Genomic DNA, 24512 nt, shown 5'->3' with positions numbered 1-24512 from the left:
GTAAAAAAATATGTTTTTTTTGCTGTTTAATTTTACATATATTCCTGTTTACTTGTGTCAAACACCTATACATTGCTCTCCTGTACATGGGCCTACACTGTTTAAAAACATTACTGTGTCCTTATCTAGTAATTGACACAATTTCACACAAAATTATATCTACAGTGTAACCTGCAGATCCACTACCCACCAAGTAAAGAAGTATTTAATTGTGACCACCACTAAAAAACCCAAATCTTGTTGTGAAAACCTACTGATTACTTGGTAGTGGGCTGATGTTGAGTAATGTAGCAATGGTCACACTAAATCAAACTTTATTGTGTACTGCAGGTATTAGTGGTAGTTAGAAGAATGGCACATATAATACAATATTTATATATTACATGGGATGACAGACCTCTTTAGTGTTTTGCTGACAGTTGCAATAAAATGTTTATTAAAGTGAGCATAAAAGGTTTTACCATGCTTAGAGTGAAACATTTTATAATGCCATGGCTTAAAAAAATGCATACAATAATACAATGCCTCAATTTCTGTCCATTCAGGTCCCAAAATAGTGCTAATCTTTAAATACCAGTCCACACAAACTAGACTGTAAAAGCGGACATGTGACAGGATATATGCATTTCCTAATAATTCCATTACTAAGCTAATACTCTTCCTGTACATAGCATGAATTCTGACCCAATTATTGCTCATCTACAAGATATACCCAGACACACACTATACAAACTCGAAACCTGTAAAATTTACATTACCTCTTGGAGCAGGCATTTTTATTTTTCTCAGTCATGAAATTCAGGTTATTGATATAATAATTTCAGCTTAAACTTTATTAACGAGTCAGAACTTTTTAAAGTGTTATATACTATTTTTATAATAAACTAGTCAGAATGTACAGTTTGAAATATAAAAAGGTAGATAAAGTAATCATGAATTACAGTTACATGAAAATCAGAAGCTCTCTGTAAATGAGCTCTATCAAAATTTTGAGATTTGCATTACTATACGCCGTATAGGCATGACTTTTACATTTACTTTTTAAGTCAAAATGCAAATGAGCGTTATTGATCTAATAACAAGAAATGTCTACAGCAGTGGCAGAACCAATGGTTTCTATTCAATGGTAAAGCACACAATGGTTTTATTGAACATGTTTCTACTATAGAAAGATATAGGTTACCAAATATTTTTAATCGTCTGAAAACAGCATCTGGATTAAGTCAGGTTTAAGGCAATCATCTTCAGTCAGTTTCTGTACCTGGAAAAAAAAAAGTTTGGTGGTGATTATGAAATTTGAAAAGTACTAGAGCAAATGTAAGCAAAATCTTCACCTAAAGGAAGAAGTTAGTTAGCCTGATTATTTGCATGATTTTAAGTGACAGAATATGGTTTACTAAAGTTTTAGCAATCTGATCATGTCAGTAGTAAATTTGTGCCAATATGCAAAAAGGATGTGTAAAAAAAAACTTGCTTGCACGCTGTCATGCACAAAGAGGCAACAGGTGGATGCCACAATCCAATCTGCTTTGGACGTGTCCCGCAGATAAAAATTACACAGAACTCATATTAAGGTACAGTTAGGTCCATAAATATATGGACAGAGACAACTTTTCGAATTTTGGTTCTGTACATTACCACAATTAATTTTAAATGAAACAACAGAGCGTTCTGCAGTTTTAATGAACAAATTAAAGACAACTCAATCAGAACAGACTTACCGTTCCAACTTTAACAAGACTGGGAACACCGGTAAGTTTCAGATTTTTTTTAAAGTCATTAGTTGGATTCTTCCAGCTGCATGGATAAAACAGACAATATATTATTATTAATAATATTATTAATAATAAACAGTATTGGTATAGCGCCAACATAATACGCAGCACTGTACAATAAGTAGGGGTTGCAATAGACAGATACAGACAGTGACACAGGAGGAGAAGACCCTACCCCAAAGAGCTTACAATGTACGAGGTGGGGGGAGTATCACAAAATAGAAGGGGAAATATGTATTTGTGGGAAGTAGTGAGGGTTTTTAGGAGAAGATGGGTTTTGAGTGCTTTTTAAAATGAGCAGAAAGTAGGAGCAAGCCGAAAAGGATGAGAAAAACGATTCCAGAGAGTTGGGGCAGCTCTAGAATAAGTCTTGGAGCCATGCGTTTGATGAGGATATGAGTAAGGAAGTCATTAGTAGGTCATTGGACAATACATTGGATGTTACTAGTAATAAGGACAAAGATTTATGACATGAAAATGCAACAGCAAATTGCATGTGTGTAGGTTGGTGGTTACATTTTCTTAAAAAAATAAAAAAAAAAAAAAACAAAGAAGAAAGTGTAGACTACCATCTCTGAAATCTGTTTTAATAAATGCTGGTTCCCTGACTTTAAATTTTATTTACAGGCTTCAGTGCATGTTCCAGGCTCGAAGAATTTATTTAACTCAGAGAAAGCCAAACATCTAGCATTTCCAGAAACTGACACCTTCAGGATAAGCCCCCTACTTTTGTCAGTACAAGTATCCCTTAAAGCTGAACTCAAAGAATAAGAGTAATGCTGGAATACTGCACAACACTGGAAGAAAATATTATTATTACACAGTATTTATATAGTGCAGACATATTACGCAGTGCTGTACAAAGTCCAATTCATGTTACTAGCTTTCCCTCAAAGGGGCTCACAATCCAATGTCCCTACCATGGTCTCTTATATGGTAGTGCTATACCATATAAAACTATAGCACTTAAAGTTCTCAGATCATATCAGTTTTTTAAGACTGAAAATGGCCCCTTTCTGTAATGAAGTGACCAGGTTTGTTCCTGAACAAGATAGCAATAAATAGACACTTTCTGGTGAAAACTCAGGTTGACTATAAACATGGACACCAGGTCCAATAGTAGCTTGGTGCCTAAAATGTGTTAAAATATTAGGTTTTTAGCTATTGGCATCAGGCTGACCCTGTTTGGTAGGTCATCTGTCATGTCAATCACTTGCTAATGTGTATGAGTAGATTTACCGCTGCATTGTGCAGGAGGAGCAGACAAAAGGAGTATGGCAGCACTCCATTCTTTTACTGTATGCTCCCTAATGTTCATCCTAAAAAAAGGTGCATTCATCTAGATCAGAAGAATATATCCAACAAACTAAAATAAAATGAACACAAGCTGTAGCAATGGCATATACCAACACTGCATTCCATGTTTAACTGTTTCAATGAGTTATCCTCCCTCCTCTGAGATTTGTCTAGTGGATGAGCAAAAGGAGGGATTTGCACATTGCAAAGGTAATTCATCCATCTCTTCCCTGTAGAATAAAATTATGGTACAACAACTTTGACTTACTATGCTCTCTCGCCAACCAGGCAGTATATGAACACAGAGTCCTCTGGGAGATGTTTCATTTCCGCTCGGATGACTGGTTCAGCTAAAGCAAAAGAAATACATAGGATAAGAAGTATATTCTAATATTTATTCTTACAATGTATGCAAACGACAAACTATTCTGCATTATTTTATAGTAGAGACTACATTTATTGTGCATTGCTAACAAGACATAACATAGATGGAGCCAAAGGTGGAGGGGTGTCTTCTATTTTTGTCTGGATTCACACTGTCCAGTGAATATTGTAACCTATATGTGAATAAATATGTGTGCTAACCAGCTAACAAAGAAAGAAACCCGATTTTTTTTTAATGCTTTTTATGGATAATGCATGATTTTGGTGCATGAAAATAAACACGTGCAGTGTTCTCCCCAGCCGCTTTTAGCAGGGTACACCACCCAGCACTTTTCTGTAGCCACCCAGCTGTTTTTGGGTGGTTACTGAATAGCTGGGTCACAATACACCGCCCAAAATTTCTTCCCACTCAGCCTAAAAAAAATTCTGGGTTGAACAGTGATGTGCATAGACGTAAACTTTGCTCTTGTAAACTTATGCTATGTACGTATATATAAATATATATATATTTATAGTACAATATGCAATATTCTACAAAACTGGCTAAACTGTCAGATGGCCAATGTGGGCACTCTGCATCTGACAGCAGCATATTACCTGGATGATGGAGTTAGGCGAGGATATTTCACTTCAAAATAGAAAAAAACTAAATGATACATTATAAATGAGCTTAGAATATAAAAACCTGAGCCATGGGTTACAGATGGGCTTTACCCTTAAAATGTAACAAGAAGTTTTTTTGCTCTAGTAGCGGCAGCGCTCTGATCTAATGATTAATCTAAGTGATCTCTGATACATTCTTCACAACAAAAAGAGCCAAAGGTCTGAAGTTTATTATGTGGATTATGTACCAACAATGTTGCTGGAATATGGTGCATGAAATGTTGCTGCATTTCACAAGCATAACAGAGTATATTATCGTGTTTAACCACACTATGAGCACATTCACTCATAGTGTGGTTAACCCATTAAAAATATGTACATATGTTAACTGCAAACAGATTCAAACCATGATTTACAATTGTACTAGGAAAATGGTAGCTGGAATCTGCTGGAATCTTGACCATGGTATGGGATCATTTCCCAACTCCACTTTTTTGCCTAAAACAAGGAATTAGACATTCCCTCGTGGGAATCTTCCAAGTCCATGTGTTTCAATGGCAGTAATTATTAAATGACATTTTGTGTTCCCCCTCAATTAGACAACATTCACAGAATCAGCCATGCAAATTGTAGGATAAAGGCTATGTTCAAAGGGATAGAGAGGTTGTGGTGAGATTTCCACCATCTCACACCCATGAGTCGTGCTTATGATTAGGACGCTATATGTAACAAGCCGATTGGGACCGCTTATAGGAAATGAATGGAATGGTGATGATCGCTGTCAAATGTCGAGCTGCTGGTTAAGAACCATAGCACCGGTTGGGGTTATAAAGTGGCCGTTCCCACTGCCCATCTGAACTTTAGGTAATACCAATACAGACTTCCTAACACCAAAGATGGGATGATGTGTCTAGAACAGGGTGACCCCAACACTTTTACACCTCTAAACCTGCTCATAGAAAATCCCCTATCCTGGCACATTGCAAGATGATTGGATAACACATATTATTATTAACTAGTATTTTTATAGCGCCAACATATTAGGTGGTGCTGCAGTTGTGTGATTATAAATACTGAGCTATATTTAAAGCTAAAGAAGTGGCCTGGACAAGATACAGAACACTGGAAGTGATTATTTGCTATACAGGGTACAATTACCTTTAACACAATCTGGGCACCAGCTCAGCCCCTGCTCATCCTTGTCCCCACAGAACAGAGCAAACACTGTCTTGCCCTTGTGCTTCTCCACCTCCTTGCAGTACTCTTCATAGCCATGCACTTTCACCTCTGTGTGGGTAGCCATGGCAGGGATCTGTGTGCAGTGCTTGTAGTCAGTGAGCTGAGAGATGCTGATCTGTCACTACTCAGCACATGCCCAGCTGGAAGCCACTTCCTGACTCTACACTTAAATGGGCTGTCCCATTACTAATCTTTTTATTATAACAAAGAGAGCTTCCACCAAATAAAAAAGGTTTATTTTGTATTTTTTTCAAATGATAACAATTTATTCATTTTACTAATTATATATTTGCATTACTGTGTAGTCATACTAAATGAATGAAGCTCGGACGGCCATCTTTAGTAAGGTATATATTAGTAAAGCGCAGACGGCCTTTTTAACTTATGTAAAGTATATAATAAAGCAGACACGGCCATCTTTAGTAAGGTACATATTAGTAGACCGCAATTCTTAGTTGGGAACACAATAAATGAGAGACGTCTGTCTTTTGAAATACCGGCGGCCATCTTTGTTTAGGTACTTAGGGGCTATAGATGTTTTTTTTTTATATTCAAATTAAATTCAATATTAATATTTCTTCATAGTGCTGTAAAACAAAGAAAGCGAGAATTTTCTTGCCCCCGTATCGTGTTAGGAATCTATAATATCTGGTTGAACAATCCCGCTTCTGCCCTGGTATTCCCGCCACTCATGAATCCCTGAACAGGTTTGGTCCATTTGCGGAGTCGTAGCGGCTGTGTGTTGTCATGGCGCCGGGTTTAACTGTTGTCTGAGGTGTGGGAGGGAAGGAAGGTGAGAATTGGGGACACGGGTGATAGGCTCCCAGAGCTGGTTATGGTGTGTAATATTCAGTGTGGAGGTGGCAGATCCATTCACCATAGGGATGCTGGGTTATATGACAGGACTCACAGCTTGGTGACAGAATTGTATCTCACTGACATTTCTAATGTTTCTGTAGATTGTGGGGATGGCTCTGGACTCTCAGCCTGGGCTATCATCTGTTCCTGGTGCCCTGCACAGCCTGCCATTCAGAAGCCATGACAGAGACACTCAGGTAAGAAAACCATGGATGGCAGCAATGTGTATTGTCTACTTTCTGAAATCACTGATACAGAAATGTGCAGAACTAAGAATAGAAAACTTTTGTTTGTTTTTGTAATCTGTGATCTGTTAGGGAAATTTCACATCACTTCCTGTCTCAGATCCATACCAGGACATTTGTGATGTCCCCATTAGATGATTCCCCCTTACGTCTTGTGCTGGGGACAATTAAAAATGTTGTATTAGAACACCCTCCCCCACACTGGGGACACAGACAACAATAGAGTCTATACAGAGGGTCTAACACTGCCCTTCTAACATGGGGGAACCCTTGAAATAACTTTCATGTCTTCAAGGAAACCCATCTATATTTACTCCCAGTACATTAGTCTGGGGATTACTAGGAAGATTTCTCTTACATTGCTGGCTAGTTGGACGAATGTCATACTTACAAACTTAAAGAGGAACTAAACTCAAAAATACGTAAAACAAAAAAAATACACTTACCTTCAATCTCACAGAGCTGTCGGATCGGTCCGGAGGTGTCTTCCATCAGGTCCCGCATCGTCCTGGTATACATCCCCGAGCCGGCGCGTCGGGCGCCGCCATCTTCTTCTTCTCTTCCTGGTTCTTCTTCTTCTCTTCCTGGTTCTTCTTCCTATGTCACCCGGCGCAGCCACAAGATCGGGTGAGGTAAAAAAAAAAACTTGCTGATCTAACTGCACATGCGTGAGATCGGCAAATTTTTCCCTTTTCACGGAAAGGCTCTGACCAAGATGCTCTGCGCAGACCCAAGAGCCTCCTGGAATGCGTGACGTAGGTATCCCGGGAGGCGCTGTGCTCGACCGGCTGGCTAGCAGACCTAAACTCAGAATTTTTACTTTATATAGAAGGGTAGACAACCCATTAATTTAAAGTAAAAATTTTGTTTGTGTTTTTTTTTTAAGTGCAACATCCTTTTGCCGCACTGCCCCCTTAATTCTCGATCGCCTAGGCATGCCGGGGTGCATGCAGGCTCTTCATCAATAGGGAAAAAAATACGCATGATCTCACTGCACATGTGTGAGATTGGCAAGTTTTTTCCCAATCCACATCACCCGATCTCACACCTGCTCAGTGCCAGATCAGGTGACGCAGGAAGAAGAAAGAAGAAGATGTCGGCTCTGGGCCTAAGACTGATACCGGGATGACTCGGGACCCGATGGAGGAAACCTTTCGACAGACTAGTTTGCTGGATTGAAGGTAAGTGAGATTTATTTGCACTTTAATCCAGTGTTTCCCAACCTTTATTATATAATGCCTGGATACAGCAATGACACCTCAAGGAAATTATAATTACTAATAAAAAAATATAATGACCCCATATCATGCTTTATTCACTCACCTAAAGCTGTGGTACCAGCACTCATTGACCGGCCATCACAGGGTTATTTGCAGAGCTAGTCCAGCAGCCCCCCATACACATAAAAATGCATTGTCAGGGGACCTTCGACTGAGCAGATCCTTCTTTACAACATAAAAAAAAAAAACAAAGGGTTAGTATGAGGGAACGATGGAAATTTCTTTTTTTCACAAAGATGAGGTTTTACAGCCAACCAATATTATTATTTTTTTTATAAATTAAGAAAGAATAAACATTTTTGCAAGGTTTTAATTTTTGCCTATGACCTCATCGGGAATATTTTCCATTACATTTCTCCCTGTGGTAAACAGCAGAAAAATCGCCATCAGACATTCTAACCCCTTCCTACACTACAAATATGAGCAATATTTCTCATCCTTTCCTCTCCTGGCAGGAAGTGAGGAGAAGTTTCTGCAATAAGGACACAGACAGCAATACAAATTTGTCAGTAGTTTTTAACCCTTGCACTTTTTATTCATTGCTTTTCATTTTTTTTCTACTCTGCTACTGCTCATCAAAAGTCTGACTTAAGGCCACAAGGAAGCACATGACCCCCCCCCTTCCTTTGTTACTCACTTCCTACAATGTACTTCACCTGGTCCTAGTGCTGTCACTTGTTGTCAGAAGGAACATGCACATTCCTCAGCAAGTTTTCACTATGTGAAAGACAACATTTGCTTAAAGCAGAAACTAAACCCTGTATCTGTTCCATCACAGTGTGCAGCCATCTTCTTCCTTCTTTTCCCTATTGCGATCCTCCAACATCTTGATTGGCTGGCAGCATTACATTACTCCCCACGCAGTTCCTTAAGTCCCAGCAAGCACAGAGGAGACTGGGATAGCTAGGTATCCTGGCCTATGCACAGCTCGGTGTTTTTGACAGTTCACAGCAGCAGTCATGCAGGCAGGTAAGAATGATTATTGCAGAAGGGTCATTGCCTGTCCATTTTTGTTATAATGCCCTGCCTGAGTGGGACTTTGGTTCTGCTTTAGGAAGTTTTGGAGGCTGCAGCAGTGGATCCGAGGAGGGAGGGATTAGCAGGTATTGACACCTACCAGAGCCTGCTATCATGTAATTCTGTTGTTTGGCCTAGTCTAGGCAATCATTGTATCATACTACCTACCTGTCCCCAGAAACCAGCAATTTCCTTGTATACACTCTTATCTCTCATCTGGACTGCAGTAACCTCCTTCTGTCTGATATTCCACTAACCAGACTCTCTTCTCTACAATCTATTATGAATGCTGCAGCCAGACTCATCCATCCTACCCTCCGCTCCTCTTTCACTGCATCTCTTTGTAGTTCTCTTCATTGGTTTCCATTTCACCTTAGGATCAAATTCAAGCTCCTGTGCTTTACCATCAAATTCGTCCACAGTTCTTGTCCCACTTTCTGACCTGATAGAAAAATACTGCCCCAGCCGCTCCCTTTGCACCTTTATTGACCTACTAATGACTTCCTCACTAATAACCTCATCACATGCACAGCTCCAAGACTTCTCTTGAGCTGCCCCGACTCTCTGGAATGGTCTACCTCATCTTAAAAACCCATCTTTATAAACTTGCCTACCCATCTTCTTCTGTCTTATAAATCCCTTACTACTTCCCACCACTCCACATCTCCCCTCCTATTGTGTGATATGTCTCCCATATCCTAAATTGTAAGCTCCTTCTGGGCAGGGTCCTCTCCTCCTTCTGTGTCACTGTCTGTATTTGTCTGTCTTTTGCTTTGTGTCCGGAACATCAGTAGACAGTTAAATATGGAATGTTCACAAAACTGTAGCATTACTTTTTAACTGAACTCCTGGTGAAAGCAGTTAATAAATGAACACAGCGTATCTGTTGTAAAGGTATTAAGTTGATGCCTAAGGAAACCCCCCCCCAGCAAAAATGTATGTAATAAAACAAGGTAATATTTAATTGTTGTTTTTGTTTTTAAGCTGCGCTTTAATTTGGGCATTACAACTCATCCATCAAATCTGGCAGCCCAGTTCTCAAACCCGTCTCCTATCATCATTGAGAAGATTTCAAGTTTTCCACATAAATCTTTAGAGAATGTAGCATCTGATGATTTGCTTCGTAATTCCTGCTCCTCAATGTCTTTCTCTGCTGTATCAGAAGAACGCCTGAACCTGGCTGTTTGGCTTGCAAAGCGAGATGTAAAGCAGAAGCGTTTACAGGAGAAATTAGAGGGAAAGAAGAAATCTCACCCACATAGCCAGTGTTCTGCACGATACAGAAAAGGAGTAATCATCAGCAATCCTGAAAAGGCTAAAGCCAGGACTTTTGTCAAGGACAGGAAGCCTAACCGTTCAATAAATCATGAAGTGACTAAATCAGGTGCTGTGGTATATGTGTATACACCTGACAAAAACAACAGTAGTGTAGGGGTGTCAGAATCTCCACCTACACATGATCCTGGACCTGATCACAGTCCAAAAACTAAAGGGGAACAAAATGAGCAAGAAGTAAAACGCCTACAGAAAGAGCTACTTTCTCATGTGAGGAATATTGAAGAACTGTTTAAGAAAGGTAAGGAACAAAGTCTGCAACATGTAAAGTAAATATGATAACCCACAAAGGTAGTGTGGTAATCCAGGTATCACTTTTTGCTTTAGAATGCTCCAGAGAATCCTTGGACCCCTTAGAAGAAGCCAGGGGCAAAGTACGCCAGCAGGAACGAGCAGCTAGGTCCGCTAGAATGCTTTATGTAATAAAACAACAGGTAAGGAAAGAGGTTCTTTCAGAATTCATCAAAATTATTGCAATATCTAAAGCAACAAATATATTTATTATATTCATATTGGAAAAAAACATTCTACCCAGAAAAAAAATACCTGTTCATGTTAACATAAATGGATAAGTAAGTCAGGATGAGTAGTGATGGAAGGCAGATTTCTAATTTGCTCATTCAACTTTTCTTATAGATAAAAGCCTGTTATCAGGTTTAGGGGCTTCCTAGGTATAAGATACTTACCCAATTCTTCAACAGATAAGTAGCCCTTGTATAACAATCCCAAATATCACAAGTAGATGCTCCAACACTGTGCAATATTGTCTTCTGAACAATGGGATTTGTGTCTATACAAAGATCTCTCTGAAAAGCTTAGTGATGTCACATTTACCTAGTTTTTTCCTAATATTTTTATCTGCACTTCGCCTTACTATTTGATGGGCGGATTCTACAAAATAGGTGACCATATATTTTCATGTAGCTTTGGTGATGGCATGCAGCCATTTATTTAGGATTCTTTAAATTCTTTTCTTCCTATTACCAGGTAAAAGAGATTCAAGAAGATTTAGAAAAGTTAAGCCCTCACAAAATAAAGCACACAAAAAAGGTAATGAAGAAAAGTTGTGTCTTTATGTCTCTGTCAATATTCTTGTTTGTGGTGGAAGTCTATTTAATGTTTTTTCATTCATTTGATGTTTTTTTTTTTTTTTTTTTTTTTGCTGCAAATATTTTTGTGTATTTCCCAGTCCCAAACCATGTCTAGATTGGCAGCAGTTCACCGAGCAGCAATTCGTGCTCTACAGATGTTTATCACTCAGCTGAATGAATGTGGCGATCAGCAGATACCTTCTGTCTATAAGGAGCTTGGCTATCTCATCCGCCAGCTCTCCCTGTGTGCTGCAAAGCTGGAGACCGGAGGGGATCCAGCTGCCTTCAATATAACAATTTCAATACTTCAACAAGCTGAGGTATGTAAGATTTTGATATCTGTTTAAATGCTGTATAATTGTAGGAGGCATGTGCTTCTAATCCATGTGTCTAAGCCAAAAATGACTAGATAGAAAAATGGTATCTGCTATTTTTTACTTGCTTCTTAAGGTACCAGTTCTGATGCTGTCATCTATCCTTGTCTTTACTACATGGTAAGCCATTGACCTGGAACATCCATGTGACTGTACTTTGACATTCACAGGAAAATAAGGATCCTTATCCTGTTAGCTTTATGACTGGAGCCTCTGATAACCACTATTTTGGAAGAAATTTGCTTCTAGTTTCCATTTCTGTAGCCTTTTGTCCTTATCACATCACTGGTGGAAACGGACAACCCAAAATTGATTTGACATTACTAAGCAGTAACCAATGCCTTTCACAATAATAGATAAACAATGAAAGTAGTCCTATCCTTAAATATAACTTGCATCATTGTTCTGGGTTTAGGTCATCTAAAACCATTTTGGCTATAGAAGTTTAACTATTGTACTTCTGTGAGCTGGTGATTCTGTCATATGTGACAAACATTATTGTGTCTAGGATCTAGATTTACTTCTTGAAAATAAAATAACTTCCCAAGCAAAGAACGTATCACCAAAGGCTGCAGGAGGTAGACCACCACAGAACAGGAAGAACACTGGTGATACAAGATCACCTGTTAGAGAAGGCCACGGTCCCCCACCTGTCCTCAAACAGAAAGAGCCGCCAGAGGAGAATCAGAAACGTGTAAACAGACGTCTTGTGGTTGGTAAGCACATTCTTTATAAATAGTAATTCTAACTTGTGCTGATATGCAGACTTTAATTACTTACCTCTCTGCTTCGGTGTTGTGCCAATCTAAAATCCCTTATGACCAGCAGTTTTGGTTTACTGCTGCTTTGAGAGATACTATTATGATCAGAAATGGTATGTTTATCGTATATTGATGCATCATGAGCTCTTTTTTACATATCAAACTTTTGTAAATTGTCAATGTCTAATTGCAGTGTGAAATGTAATTTTTATTGTTTTACAATTGATTTTTTCATAACGTTTTCGTAAAAAAAAAACGTTTTCTCTTATATAAAAAAGGTATGAATACAATACAAACACAGAGGAGGAAAAATTAACAAAACTGTAACAAAAAAGTAGAGGGTGCATAAATGTGTGTGTGTCACTAAATCAAGTCTGCAAACATTACTCAGCTATACTATCGTGTCCATCAGAGGAAGGGCACCAACCAGTCAATAAATAGTGCAATTGCCCAGGGTATTTTAAACCAGTAAAATTAATATCCAGAAGTTAGTATTGGGTGTATCCAAAAAGAAAACAAAGCAGACTGTAATAATAAGGGCAAATGCATTGAGTAATCAAACTTAGTGAATATAGGGCAAAACCTGTATGTCCTGTTAAATTCGGCTAACCATTATTAGAAAGGAATCTCTTTAGGATGTAGTATCATGTAAATATGGCACAGCAATCATGTAAAGAGTTATAGTATTTTTAAGTATTATAGTTTTATTCTTAAGTAACAACTCAAGAATAGTTTTTTCCCTCTTACATTTTGAAGATTCTGTACTGTTGTGTTACACTTGTGATTTTTATTCCATACCTCTTGTAATGTCTTACTTTAATAAATGTAAAACTTGCAATATATAGATGAACCCCCACAGTCTCTCTGTGCTGCCACACAGACTGAACCTGGGTCCGCTCAAGAGACATCACTACAAGAAAGGCAAGCAGTACTCCGATCTGCTATGGAAACAATAATTCATTCTGGTCGTCTAAAGGGCCTGCCTAGGACAGGTGCTGGTCAGAACAGGAACAAAGGTGTTCTGATTCCTCAAAGACCCAAGGTATGTTTTCCTAAAATAACATTAGATATATTTTACTTTAAAGTAAACTTGGGCTGGTCATTAAGGTATTAACTAGTCATAAGTCATTAAAGTGGCAATGGTGCTGAAGTGCCTAATTCTGCCTGTCTGTAACCAGTCTTTGTGTAACTATATAGCCCTTAGGATCCTAGGACAAAGCTGTATATTGAGCCTTGATTTCAATTCCCTTTGAAATTATTTTTGACTGTTGAGTTATACTGCCACCTTCAGGAGGAATTGCACACTGGCAAACTAAGGTGCCAGCTAACTGTAACACCTACCTATCACAGTGTTTGGGTTTTTGCTTTTTTTCTTAGAAAGTTGGATGTCAGCCCTGCTTCATATGCAAAGTATTTTAGCTTATTTTACACTATATATGTATCTAGCTGTAGAAGAAGGAAACTTGTGATGCCAAGTGCAGAGGATATTTGGCATCATGTACCTCCATTTCACTTGGAAAGGTAATTAAGAGGCCTTGTTATTGCTGAAGATTTGAAGCTCTTTATTTGGAAGCCAGGCCCTGAGTGTCCTACAATAAATGGGTGGGTCAGGCACTCCTAGGTTTTCTAGGCCAGGAATTAAAGATGGCTCTGAAGCTCTTTCAGCATTTTTTTTGTCATGCTTTGATGACATTGATCCCCTGCAAGAGAAAACCCTGAAGCTAACCTCCCTATTCATGGCTAAGCCATAAGCTGCCAAGGTATAAGGCAAATTGTGGTTCTTTGCAGATGCCCTCAAATATTGGAGCACCTAGAGGGAGTGTGCACCCCAGGCTTCTCTTGGTGGAGTCACATCATAATTTAACTACAATCGATTGGCATTGCTTTACTAACTCTCCTTCTTCTAAAGCATCTGTATTAGCTCCAAGTATTAAATCTTTTTTTTTCCATGTGAAGATGAAACCTACCCCTTTTCCATGAGCCTATTGTCCTTCTATTTATCAATCACTGTTGGCCCAACTCCAAAATGTAAAAATAAATAATCTTGAATTAGAACTATGTAGAGTTGCGCAATGTGTATTAGCAATCCTATTTATTATGTTTTACTTTTTTTAAATGTGATGCTTTAGTTTGTTTCAAAGGAGTCAGAGATCATCTGAAATCCGTGGTTATCTTTAACTCTTTTAAATGTTTATGTAAAGTTAATGATTGTGCAGTTGTTATTTTTGTCAACATCCTGTCTCTCTGCACATGCAGAGGTTGGGAAGCAGCATTTGAGGTCAGTTCGTTGACAGAGGTTATACCTGAGCAATTATGGACACCTTCTACGATATGAGAAATTGTTCAGGTAGTAATGCCTTCATGCTTCCCTTGTAGGGATTCCGACAGCCTCGAGAAATGGAGCCTTCGCTGCATGCACACTTTCAAAAAAAAACTGTGGCGTTCAAGCTAAAAGAGAACCGCCCTTTTGTCAGGGAGAAGAGAACTCCTTGGGTGCCTCCAAACCCAACATCTCCACCAGCCTCTCCAAAAAGGTAACCTAGTAACCACTAGAAAGGTTTACGCATCCTCATACATGCCTAAAGTTGACCATACGGTATACAATCTCAGTTCTATTAAAAACTATGTCCATTATGGACCTGCACGATTGGTTGTAAATTTCATTGGTTGTTTAGGTTTGTCCTTATATTTAGGATAGACTTAAATATTACCCCAAGCATTTGTTCTGTTGGCACATTGAATACCGTGTACTGTATACTTTGCTAGCCAGAAAAGAAAACCTGCAAATATGAAACAAAAAACACTAATCTGCTATCCTTCCTATAAATGAATCTATACAAAAAAGTAATTGTTCCCACAGTCCAAATCTTATGCAAATTGAATTACTAGATAACCATCTTTTTAATATGACCATGCTGTTATGTGACTCATGTCCTAATAGTCACCTACATTTGGTATAGTGATGAGTGGGTAGAAGGGGTGGCAAAGGAACTACATATCCCAGGAGTCTGTGCTCTTCAAGCTGCTTTGGCATTGCTGCCATGGTAGCTGCAGCATTATGCCAGCCTGATAGTTATGGAGACCTTTAGGGGATCATCGGCACAACAGCCTGCTGCTAAAGGTTGAGACTGCTTGTCGCTAGATGTTGCACATCTGGATGGTATCAGAAAGCATTACAGAGGAAAAAAAACATTAAAAATACTCGCCTAATTCTCATATTCCATACGCATTCTGTTGCTTTTTAAACTCCTTGGAAATGTGAGGATCCCACTTTTTTCAAGTGGGTGCTACTGCTTAGGATATGAGCATTTTCTTTAGGGATTTCAGACCCTCAGCTTTCTCTGGATTCTGCAGAAAACCTGCTGGTGACCATATAAATGGTCCTTTCATTTCAGGGATTTAGAATCCACTTAGACACCGACAAAAATTGCAATGTAGTTGAGGATGACTTGCACTCTTTTATTGATGTAGTTAATGTTCATGACTAAGAATAATTTTGCAAATGTTCTTTCTTCACTGCTGTCCACCCATTAAATTTTACACTAGTTTTAAAAATGTTATTTATTTAATTTTTTTTTTGTGGCCCTTTTCCTTATAATGTAAGTAATAATGCCTAATTATACCCTGGCTATCTAGAGCCAACTGGAACAGGGAAAAGAGAAGACTGGATGGCTCTCCATCTACAATATTTAATGAAAGTGACTCACTAAAGGAAAAGGAAATTGAAAGGGAAGACCATGTGACAAAAGAGGCTTCAAGGTAACATAATAAATTGTGTGTCTACTCTCCCTTCACACGCCCCTACACACACTGCAGGAATTTAGATCTGAAAGAGAGCAGGTGGCTCATACAAAGAGAGCAGTTTTCTGTATAAAAGTAGATACTACTTTTCTACTTTAACACCATTCATAATTCAGATAAATTATGCAGCCAGGTATAAGTGCTGGCCTAGTATTCAATATTGCTGAAACCTTCTGACTGAATATTACTAATATTATTCATTGGCACCCAACCCCCTTTCAATGCTTTGATCACCACATCTCCCAATCTATTCTGCTTAGACAGGCTGTAGAATCATTTACAAGACTAGCAAGAAATAAACAGGACAAAAGATTCCTGCTTGCTTATACTGCAAGTTCACATTTCCAGCATATTATTTACAACCTTGTGTTTGGATTCTGATTTTATTAGAATAAACATAAGGATGTATTGAGTATAATAATATGTTCATTATATGTATTTACTGTTTTTAGAAGGTTGGCTTGGTTGGATTCTGAAATGGAAAAAAGAATGCATCAGCTGGATGATCTGTACAGAAAAGAAATCTCTCATTTGCAAGATCTTAGGTAAGACTATAGAACATGAGGACCTGGAGTATGAAAACAATAATATTCTGTAAAAGAAGTAGACAGGTAATGTTTGCTGTACTGGTCCCTGTTGTAATGTAAAGGTGTATTTTCCCAGTAGAGGAGTAGACGTTAGAGGTAATCCATCAAGCAGAAACACAGCAATAACAAGATGTTATTTCTGTGAATTGGGGACTTGACAAGTTTTTTTTATTTTTTTTTTTATTGCTGCCAAGTTTGGGAGATACATCACAATACTTTACTGGTCACCCAGAAATAAGGAGGGAGGAATCTCTCCAGCAGGATCACAGCTAAAAAACACTTTTCAAAAAGTAAGACAAAAAATCTGCTTGGTGTGCAGTTTATTTTAATTCTGATTTCTGCATCACTGAGTCTACCTCTAATTAGGGGTCAAGTATTATTTTAACTATAGATCCAGCCATCTGGAAGTGTTGAGGTTTTTTTTTTTTTACCTAACTTTGCATGTTTCAACTCAAAAACACCAGGGAGTGCTGTGTGTAAATCCAGGAGCTCAAGAATAGATCCCACCAAGATGATATTGATATTGTTAGGTGGTACAACACCAGCACACACTTTTTAGTACATTTTAGTACTTTACATTGATCAATAGAAAAAGTGTTGAATTTTATTTTGGATAGAGAACATAAGGAATAGAACCCTCATCAGATTTTACTGGTGCCTGTGTACTTGCTGGATACATTCACCTCACTAATATTCACTACCTCGAGACAGGATTAATTAAAAAACCTAAATCTTAAAATTGTCACTAGAAGACGTAGGTGTAAATTTTACAATGAGGACACCTGAGGTCTCCACATATGCTTTAGGTTAGGAGATATTCTCAGTAAGTATCATAAGTTTGCTATATATGTGAATCTGTAAGGCCTATTACAAACAAGGAGATGCATTGCCAATTTTGCACTCTTGCCATCTGGTCCAATTGATTTACAATCCATAATCACATGGCCATCAACCCCAAAGTACAACACACTTGTCAGTTATTCTGCTACTTTTGATCACTGATGGTGGGGATAGCATTAACCATAAAGTCAATCCAAGGATGCTCCAACAGATGGGAGAATACAATCATTATTTGCTTGATCATTTGTACACGGGTGCTTTTTAGTCAATTTATTAATGCATACAATTTCTCCTAATCTGATTAAAGATTAACAAAATGTTTGTTTACAATCACTTTGCTGATAAATTCACTTTAAATTCACAGGAAATGTGTTATTGTATCTGACTAAAAGCAAAATGTATTCTTTATGTACTAGGCCTAAAAGGTTAAAGCAAATTATATGACTGACATTAGCAATGGCAAAAGGCAGAATCTCATTCTACTGCCTTGTAGTTTTGTATTTTATGCTGCTCTACCCATTGATTAATTATAAAGCAACCATGCAGTTGGCTCACTGAAATTCTAGAACATTGCTGGCAGCATAATTGTTAAGATCTTGGTTGTGGTTGTGGTTGGGGAGTATGGGAGCTAAATCTGCTCTTCATGTATACTAAACAGTGTGCTCTGCAGTACATGTATGTCCAAAAAAAACATGCTAAAGCAATGAGGATGTTTTTGTTTTGTTTGCTATCCAGGGGAGAAGCTCATGCAACAAAGGAGTTGGTGAATGACAATTTTGTGAAAACAAAAGCATCAAGACTACAGGTAAAATTAGTTGTGGGTGAAAACAGTTAAAATGCATTAGCCAGTTACCTTAAGATAAAACTTGGAGAGGTTGTTTATAGTACTGGTACATTCTCCCAGTGAAGTAAAAACAGAAAATGTTGTGTTTGTGTTAGAAAACTGAAGGTGAACTTTAAAGTGGAAGTCTTGGCAAGCATCTTAACATTCAATAAAATGAAATACATATAATGTAGCTATTTTACATGTCAAAGAATTTGCATTTTACATACTAGAGATTTACACAGCCCTGTCATACAGCATATCCAGGAACATGACATTTTTTGTTTTAAAGTTCAAAGAGAATCTGGAGAGTAGGGATATAGAACAGGGGGAGCAGTTTTTTCCATTTTAACAACTGTTGATTTTTGGTCAGCTTGACATTTTTGCCTTGACTTAATTTTTTTTTTTTTTAATGGAAATACTAATTATTTGAGAGTAGATCATTTATGCATATACTTTAAAAAAAAATTTAAAATTTAAATTTAAAATAAAGATTTAAAAAAAAACTCACTGTTTGGTTGAATAGAGTTTGGCTTTTTTGGATATTGAATAATAGTTAAATACATTTACATGCATGGAGCCCGTGACAGTTATTTTGTTTTTTGTTTCCATTTGCACATTATTGTCACCTTCACACCAAGCTGGTTGGCCATAGTGTTGTAGCACATTCTTCTGTCTCTCCCACCTACAATAAACCTACCATTACAATTAAAGACTGGTCATTTCTTTGTCAGAGGGCAAACGTACAAAATCGGCAGAGGATCAAATACTTCTTTCTTTCACTGTAGGTGTTTATTTAAGCAGTATATCTGCCATATAGAGAGATTATCTAGCAAAAAAAGTCTACAGATTCACATAGTTTAAATAGCAGTGATTGTTGTTGAATGCCATATTCACAGCTTTATAAATAGACCCCCTTCGTGTTTTTTCCTTTTAACAGATTTTTTTTTTTTTTGTATGGGCATTAGTGCTGTGGTTACTTTCCAATACATTGTGGAATTATCCAGAGATCCATTTGCTGCTCAAAGTATTTTTGTATTGTTCCTAAGTGCTGAAAAATGAATGTTCTTTTTGTTCTTTAGTCCAACAGTCACAAGCACACCTCTCCGGAAAAGCAGAGAGATGAAAGTCTACAAGATTTAGATTCATTTGATCAAAATGTTGAAATTATGCCACAAGAAGATAGGGAATTGGAGGCCTTGATTGAAAGAATGGAAGAAATAGAAGTAAGATTTAAGAGTTTGTATTGTCTTTAAAGTAGTAGCTGTTGACATATTGTACATTTTTTTTATGTTTACAAACTTTTAAGCATTTTTACATTAATTTGCTCAACGTTCTAATTTCAAACTCCGTTGTCTTTGAATTCTACCAGTTTAGACTGGACATGAACAGCATTTGTGTACTAAAATATGTCTGTGCTCAAGCAAGACATCCTAATAATCTTCATGGTATAACTAGCAGAATGATTTTGTTCTGACATTGGTTAGGACACGAAAATATCTATGCAACTTTTCTAATCATTTATGTTTCTCCTGGGATATCCTAGAAATACCAAGAATCTGTTCGGCAGAGGTTTCACAAGATAGTCTATTCAGACCCAGATTTTTGGGCACAAGAAGAAAAGGGTAATGATTCTTTATTTAATCAATCTACATATGACAATAGCCATGCAAATATCTGTGATGTCTTTACCATATATTTCCTTATTGTCACTGCATCCCATTACAGAACGATTACATGCAGTCACAGACAAGAAACCTACCTCTCCCCGTCCTATTAGAATCACAAAGCCTACACTGAAAAGGGAGCCTGTAGTGGACATTTTACTAGAGGAGCCTTTAGAAGGAGAGTAAGTAGATTGGTACACTGATACAACTTTCACATGTTTATATTTGCCTGTGCTAGTCAGTCTTTAACCACCTGGGCGTATCACTGATGTCTGGATTTCTGTACCAAAAGCGGTACACTGTTTTTCATGAAATTTATTTTTTACATTGTAGACCTGTAACTTACAGAAATATGTCCGAACAAGGGTCTAGTAGATATAATGAATATTAAAAAAGTTTAAAACACAAAATCATGTAAAAAAAAAAAAATTACTTCATGTAACAACTTCATGTAATGATCATTTTAATTATATATTATGTAATATATATTTTCAATTTAAGACCAGTTTTATTATTATTTACATTTCTAAAGCTTCTATGCAGAATACAGGTGTATGTATGGCCAAGTGACCAATCTGCTCTGCATTCAAGAGCAGTGTGGAAATGCTACACCATCACAGAAAGCTGCATTAAGTGAAATTTACCAGCATGATCACCGTGTATTTGAGGGACTTTGCAAGGGAAGTGAAAAATGCAAGTGCAGATACCATTATAGTGTTCCTAGTTTTCCTGCAAAACATAATCAAAAAAGTCATAGTGTCCCTTTTTTAAACAAATTCAAGAGCATTTTCTTTAAACCATGGCTATTAGTATTATTCTTTACATAAATTAGTTCCAAATTACTCGTAGGATATCAGAATGGCCATTTTTCTCTTTTTAATATTAGGGGGTTAGTGTCTCACTGTTTACTATAAGAGCCATTATATCAAAGAAACTGGTCATAGATGAGCAGAAGGCAATGGGAAATCTGTACATCTTCTCTTGCATCATAGTACCATCATAAACTGCCAACATAATTCTGATTTGACATAGTGATCACATTATTCCCTTTTCCCCCAAAAGTTACAGTGGTTGTTTGAGATTGTTGGGGAAAGGTGGGTGTCTCCTACTTGTTATGCATAGAATGCGCTAAAAAGAGGGGTCCATTTTTATATTAGGCCAATAATATTTAAATGATATGTAGCTATTTTCTTCCATCCAGTATCTAACAACCCCATGTTGTCTTTTTATCATTTTTAGTTCACTCCAGATAAACAAAAAAGAATTGTCTCGATCCTCTTCAAACATTTTTATTCAGCGTCCAACTGTACAAGGTAAAGGACTCATACCTGTTTCTGTTCCACATCAAATGCTACAAAGTATTCAGAATTACTCAGAGAGATTTGACAGACACCTTCGGCTGACATCTCATGAGGAAGTGGGTGCATTCAACCCATGGCGCATCGCTGAGAGGTAAGTGGTCAGTGCAGTAAGTCATTAACATGAAGTTGCTCTGAAGCTTTCATGATTTTATAGTTATTTAGATTTGTTGTATAAGATATGCTTTCTGAAAATGAAGACATTCCACAAATCTCTGACATTTTCTTATGCCATGCTGCAGACTCGGCTGCCTTTCATCTTTTGCTATGGTGGAGGCCTTGAAATAATTTTCATATCTAAGGGAATCATTCATATATATATTATATTTGCAGTATGTGATCAATAAGTCGTACGTATCTAAATATTAAATAAAATAAACACAGACAAAAATTGTGGTGTTCCTTTTAAAGTCAGTAGTCAGGGTAGAGATTGTCCCTTTACAATGGTGGTCATTTTCTGAGAACTGAAAACATTGATGTCTTTGGTTACTTATTTGAGAGATGGGTTGAGAGGCTGTTTTGGTAGCACTTCACTGGCTCTAGCAACTGTTGTTTGTGCCACAACCATGCAGGCACTTTCAGGCTTCCACAAAAGAAATACTGCTCCAAAGTAGAATAATCACCTTTCAAAAAAAGGTCAGTAGCTTACATTCTTCTCTCATGGCAGGCTCGCTTTTAGGTTGTTTCTCACCTCTGTGTATTAATTTTTTTTAATTGTTTTGATGCATATTTTTTTTTGTGTGTGTGTGTGTGTGTGTGTGTGTGTGTGTGTGTGTGTGATCTCTTTGTTGTTAGGTACAATTTTTAAAATTATAACTTTTGTCTATAAACTCCCTTTATTCATTGTTTTACAGCTTGGCAGAAGATCTCATGAATGACGCCTTAGGTGAGGTAGCAGCAGAGCTACAAGACCTTTGTGAGGGGTATGCTGAAGCGGTCTTCACTTCAGAATTTATTGAACCTACTGAAAATCGCCAATTCAATTAGTTGCTGTTTTCAATTGTTTGTTTACTACTATGTGTACAATTTTTATCCTCTCAACAAAGCAAATGAAAGATTTCTCCCAACCTCCCACACCTTGTAAATAGAGGGTAGGGGACCCCCTCTATAAGTACTATAAAGGACCTGGGAAACCTAACACTACCTCTGGGTGCAACACCAAAATTCCATGTTCAAACTTTTATACACCCCTGAATCCCTTGGCATTATAAAGCCCAATGTGATTGCCTCAGTTACAAATAGAGGGGCATGCTTAAGAAATTGTGGGTGGTTTTGGGATGCCAGGTACGAAAAGGCTTTTAATTAAAGCATAGATAATAAAGCATTATGCCATTGAGCATTATGTGCAGTTAGAGGTATGAGCTGGTACTGTTTACATGATCTAAAGTAGCAACATTTTTTAAGGTTGTATGACTTATTTTATTTTTGTTTTTCCTTATGAGTGCCTTGTTAAAAAAATGGATCAACCTGTTTGGTGGGCAACATGTCTTGTCTTTGCTAATTTGGTGAGCTCGAGCCTCTATTGAATGTCCAACGCTTCCTTGGTTTTGGTTTCTTCAGGGCTGTAGCTCTTCATCAGCGTTAAGATAGGACTTGCTGCTGAACAGGTATTAATAATCTATACTGCAGGGATCAGAGTTTTTTACACAAGGGCCTGTGGCAAGGCAGGTATACTTTAAATCCTGCCACCATTTTTCTACTGTAACAAATGCCTCATAGTTTTACAGCATTTTGGCGATTCTTTCTTTTCCTTTGTGGAAGGAGATTTTTGTGTTACTTTTTTGAAGCCAGAACTACTGTAACATTGTATTTTTTTATACTTTTTAAATATGATCGGCTCTGTAAATGCTACCTCATCTGCTTTACATTTTTAAATTTCCCATGCACCTTTTTGTATAATTTTATATTTGATATCCATTTGTATGGTTGTAATACATTGCACTAGATCAAATAAGGCAACTTGCAAAAAAACATAACAAATGAATTACAAAAGTAATATGTGATATTTGTCAATTTGACAATAAGGGGCTTTTACGAATATATTCACTTACTACTACTTTTCTTTATCTGTACAAATCTGTATTTTAGAATTTTTAAATAAACATTAATTAGAGCAGTGCCCAACATTTCACAATGTCACCTTTGGGGTCCTCTCTTGGCTGCTTCAACACTGTCCGTATCTCATTAGTTGCCTGTATACTTCTATTTACAGTAAGGGCTACCACTTGAAAACCTTAAAATCAAAGACACTACCCCATAAAAATGTTTAGATTCAGGAATCCATCTATTTTGATGCCCAGTTCTTCTTGTATTTGTAATAATAAAAAATCTTGCTAGAATGACAAACCTCATTGTAAATGCAGCTGGCAAAGAGTGAAGACATCAATTTCAGAGATCTCATTGCCAGAGTTCCCAAGAGATGCGGAGAGCAGCTTGGAGGCCTAACTTTCTGTCATTCATACAAAGCTGAAATATTAGTTTTTAGTGGATTGATCCTTTATTCCAGAAAAAAATTAGATTTTTACATTTGCACATGTCATGGCCTCCTACTTCTCAGGGATGGATTACTCCCTCCTATGATCCAGAGACTTTAAAAAGTCAAGATTATCTTTACCCAAGATAGTAAATTGTGTAAGAATGGATTGTTTTGTAAGAAGTTAAATGTGTATTTATTTTGATATGTTTTATAAATAACTTATTTCACAAATATGGTGGTGTTTTTATTTTATAGTTTTCTATGAATTCAGTTTTGAGATCTGTTCTAGTTACTAATAAGGTTGACAGCCCAAGAGATCAGCAATATCATCAATATCAGCAATAGAAAATTCTACTTCCATCTTAACAGGCTTGGTATAACTAAAGACAAAGCTACATCTGTGAAGTTTCTCATTTATCCAGGTCATTGGATGCAGTTTGTTTGTTCAGTCAGAGTCAAAACTGCCTGTTGCCAGGTGCAGAAGCCTCATTGGACTCAAGTTTTAATGTCCTGCAACAACATATTAGTATTGGTCATCCCTGTTGCCCAAGCCATTTACATTTGTTATTCTTTGAAATGTTCTATTGAATCAAAACTCTATCACCATAGGACCCTGTAATGTAGTGACAATGCTGTTTGCACTGAAATTTTATAGAAGCATTGTACAAAACAAAGTACAGTTCTCCTGTTTACCCTCTTGCC

The 24512-nt window shown here is 37.4% G+C and overlaps 2 protein-coding genes across 2 annotated transcripts; one reads left to right on the top strand and one right to left on the bottom strand.

Annotated features, from left to right (window-relative positions):
• Positions 1–754: 754 nt before the first annotated feature.
• TXNDC17 (thioredoxin domain containing 17) lies at positions 755–5437 on the bottom strand. Its single transcript, XM_072429972.1, has 4 exons — positions 5217–5437; positions 3340–3421; positions 1722–1797; positions 755–1261 (listed from the first exon to the last, which is right to left on the bottom strand). The coding sequence occupies exons 1-4, from the start codon at positions 5359–5361 to the stop codon at positions 1193–1195; spliced, it is 372 nt and encodes a 123-aa protein (XP_072286073.1). The 5' UTR covers positions 5362–5437; the 3' UTR covers positions 755–1192.
• Positions 5438–5960: 523 nt separating this feature from the next.
• KIAA0753 (KIAA0753 ortholog) lies at positions 5961–24041 on the top strand. The gene is made up of 17 exons (XM_072429950.1): positions 5961–6090; positions 6257–6352; positions 9682–10273; positions 10360–10466; positions 11020–11082; positions 11222–11443; positions 12006–12213; positions 13104–13300; positions 14635–14792; positions 15895–16017; positions 16512–16604; positions 18222–18291; positions 19392–19535; positions 19856–19934; positions 20038–20158; positions 21216–21428; positions 22189–24041. Exons 2-17 carry the CDS (start codon positions 6266–6268, stop codon positions 22319–22321), a joined length of 2610 nt encoding a protein of 869 aa, XP_072286051.1. The 5' UTR covers positions 5961–6090; positions 6257–6265; the 3' UTR covers positions 22322–24041.
• Positions 24042–24512: the final 471 nt, after the last annotated feature.

The sequence above is a fragment of the Pyxicephalus adspersus genome, chromosome 1, assembly GCF_032062135.1.
Source record: "Pyxicephalus adspersus chromosome 1, UCB_Pads_2.0, whole genome shotgun sequence".
Lineage (NCBI taxonomy): Eukaryota > Metazoa > Chordata > Amphibia > Anura > Pyxicephalidae > Pyxicephalus > Pyxicephalus adspersus.
The sequence above is the reverse complement of the archived record's forward strand: the minus strand, read 5'-3'. Positions and strand labels throughout refer to the sequence as shown.

Bases quoted from the DNA above. Each gene is read 5' to 3' on its own strand.
- TXNDC17 (XM_072429972.1), bottom strand. From the start codon at position 5,361: ATGGCTACCCACACAGAGGTGAAAGTGCATGGCTATGAAGAGTACTGC. The intron at 1,798-3,339 runs GTAAGTCAAAGT...TTATCCATGCAG, and splicing joins CTGGTTGGCGAGAGAGCATA to CTGGAAGAATCCAACTAATG. The intron at 1,262-1,721 runs GTAAGTCTGTTC...TTTTTTTTCCAG, and splicing joins GTCTTGTTAAAGTTGGAACG to GTACAGAAACTGACTGAAGA.
- KIAA0753 (XM_072429950.1), top strand. From the start codon at position 6,266: ATGGCTCTGGACTCTCAGCCTGGGCTATCATCTGTTCCTGGTGCCCTG. The intron at 10,274-10,359 runs GTAAGGAACAAA...TTTTTGCTTTAG, and splicing joins TGAAGAACTGTTTAAGAAAG to AATGCTCCAGAGAATCCTTG. The intron at 10,467-11,019 runs GTAAGGAAAGAG...TCCTATTACCAG, and splicing joins TTTATGTAATAAAACAACAG to GTAAAAGAGATTCAAGAAGA.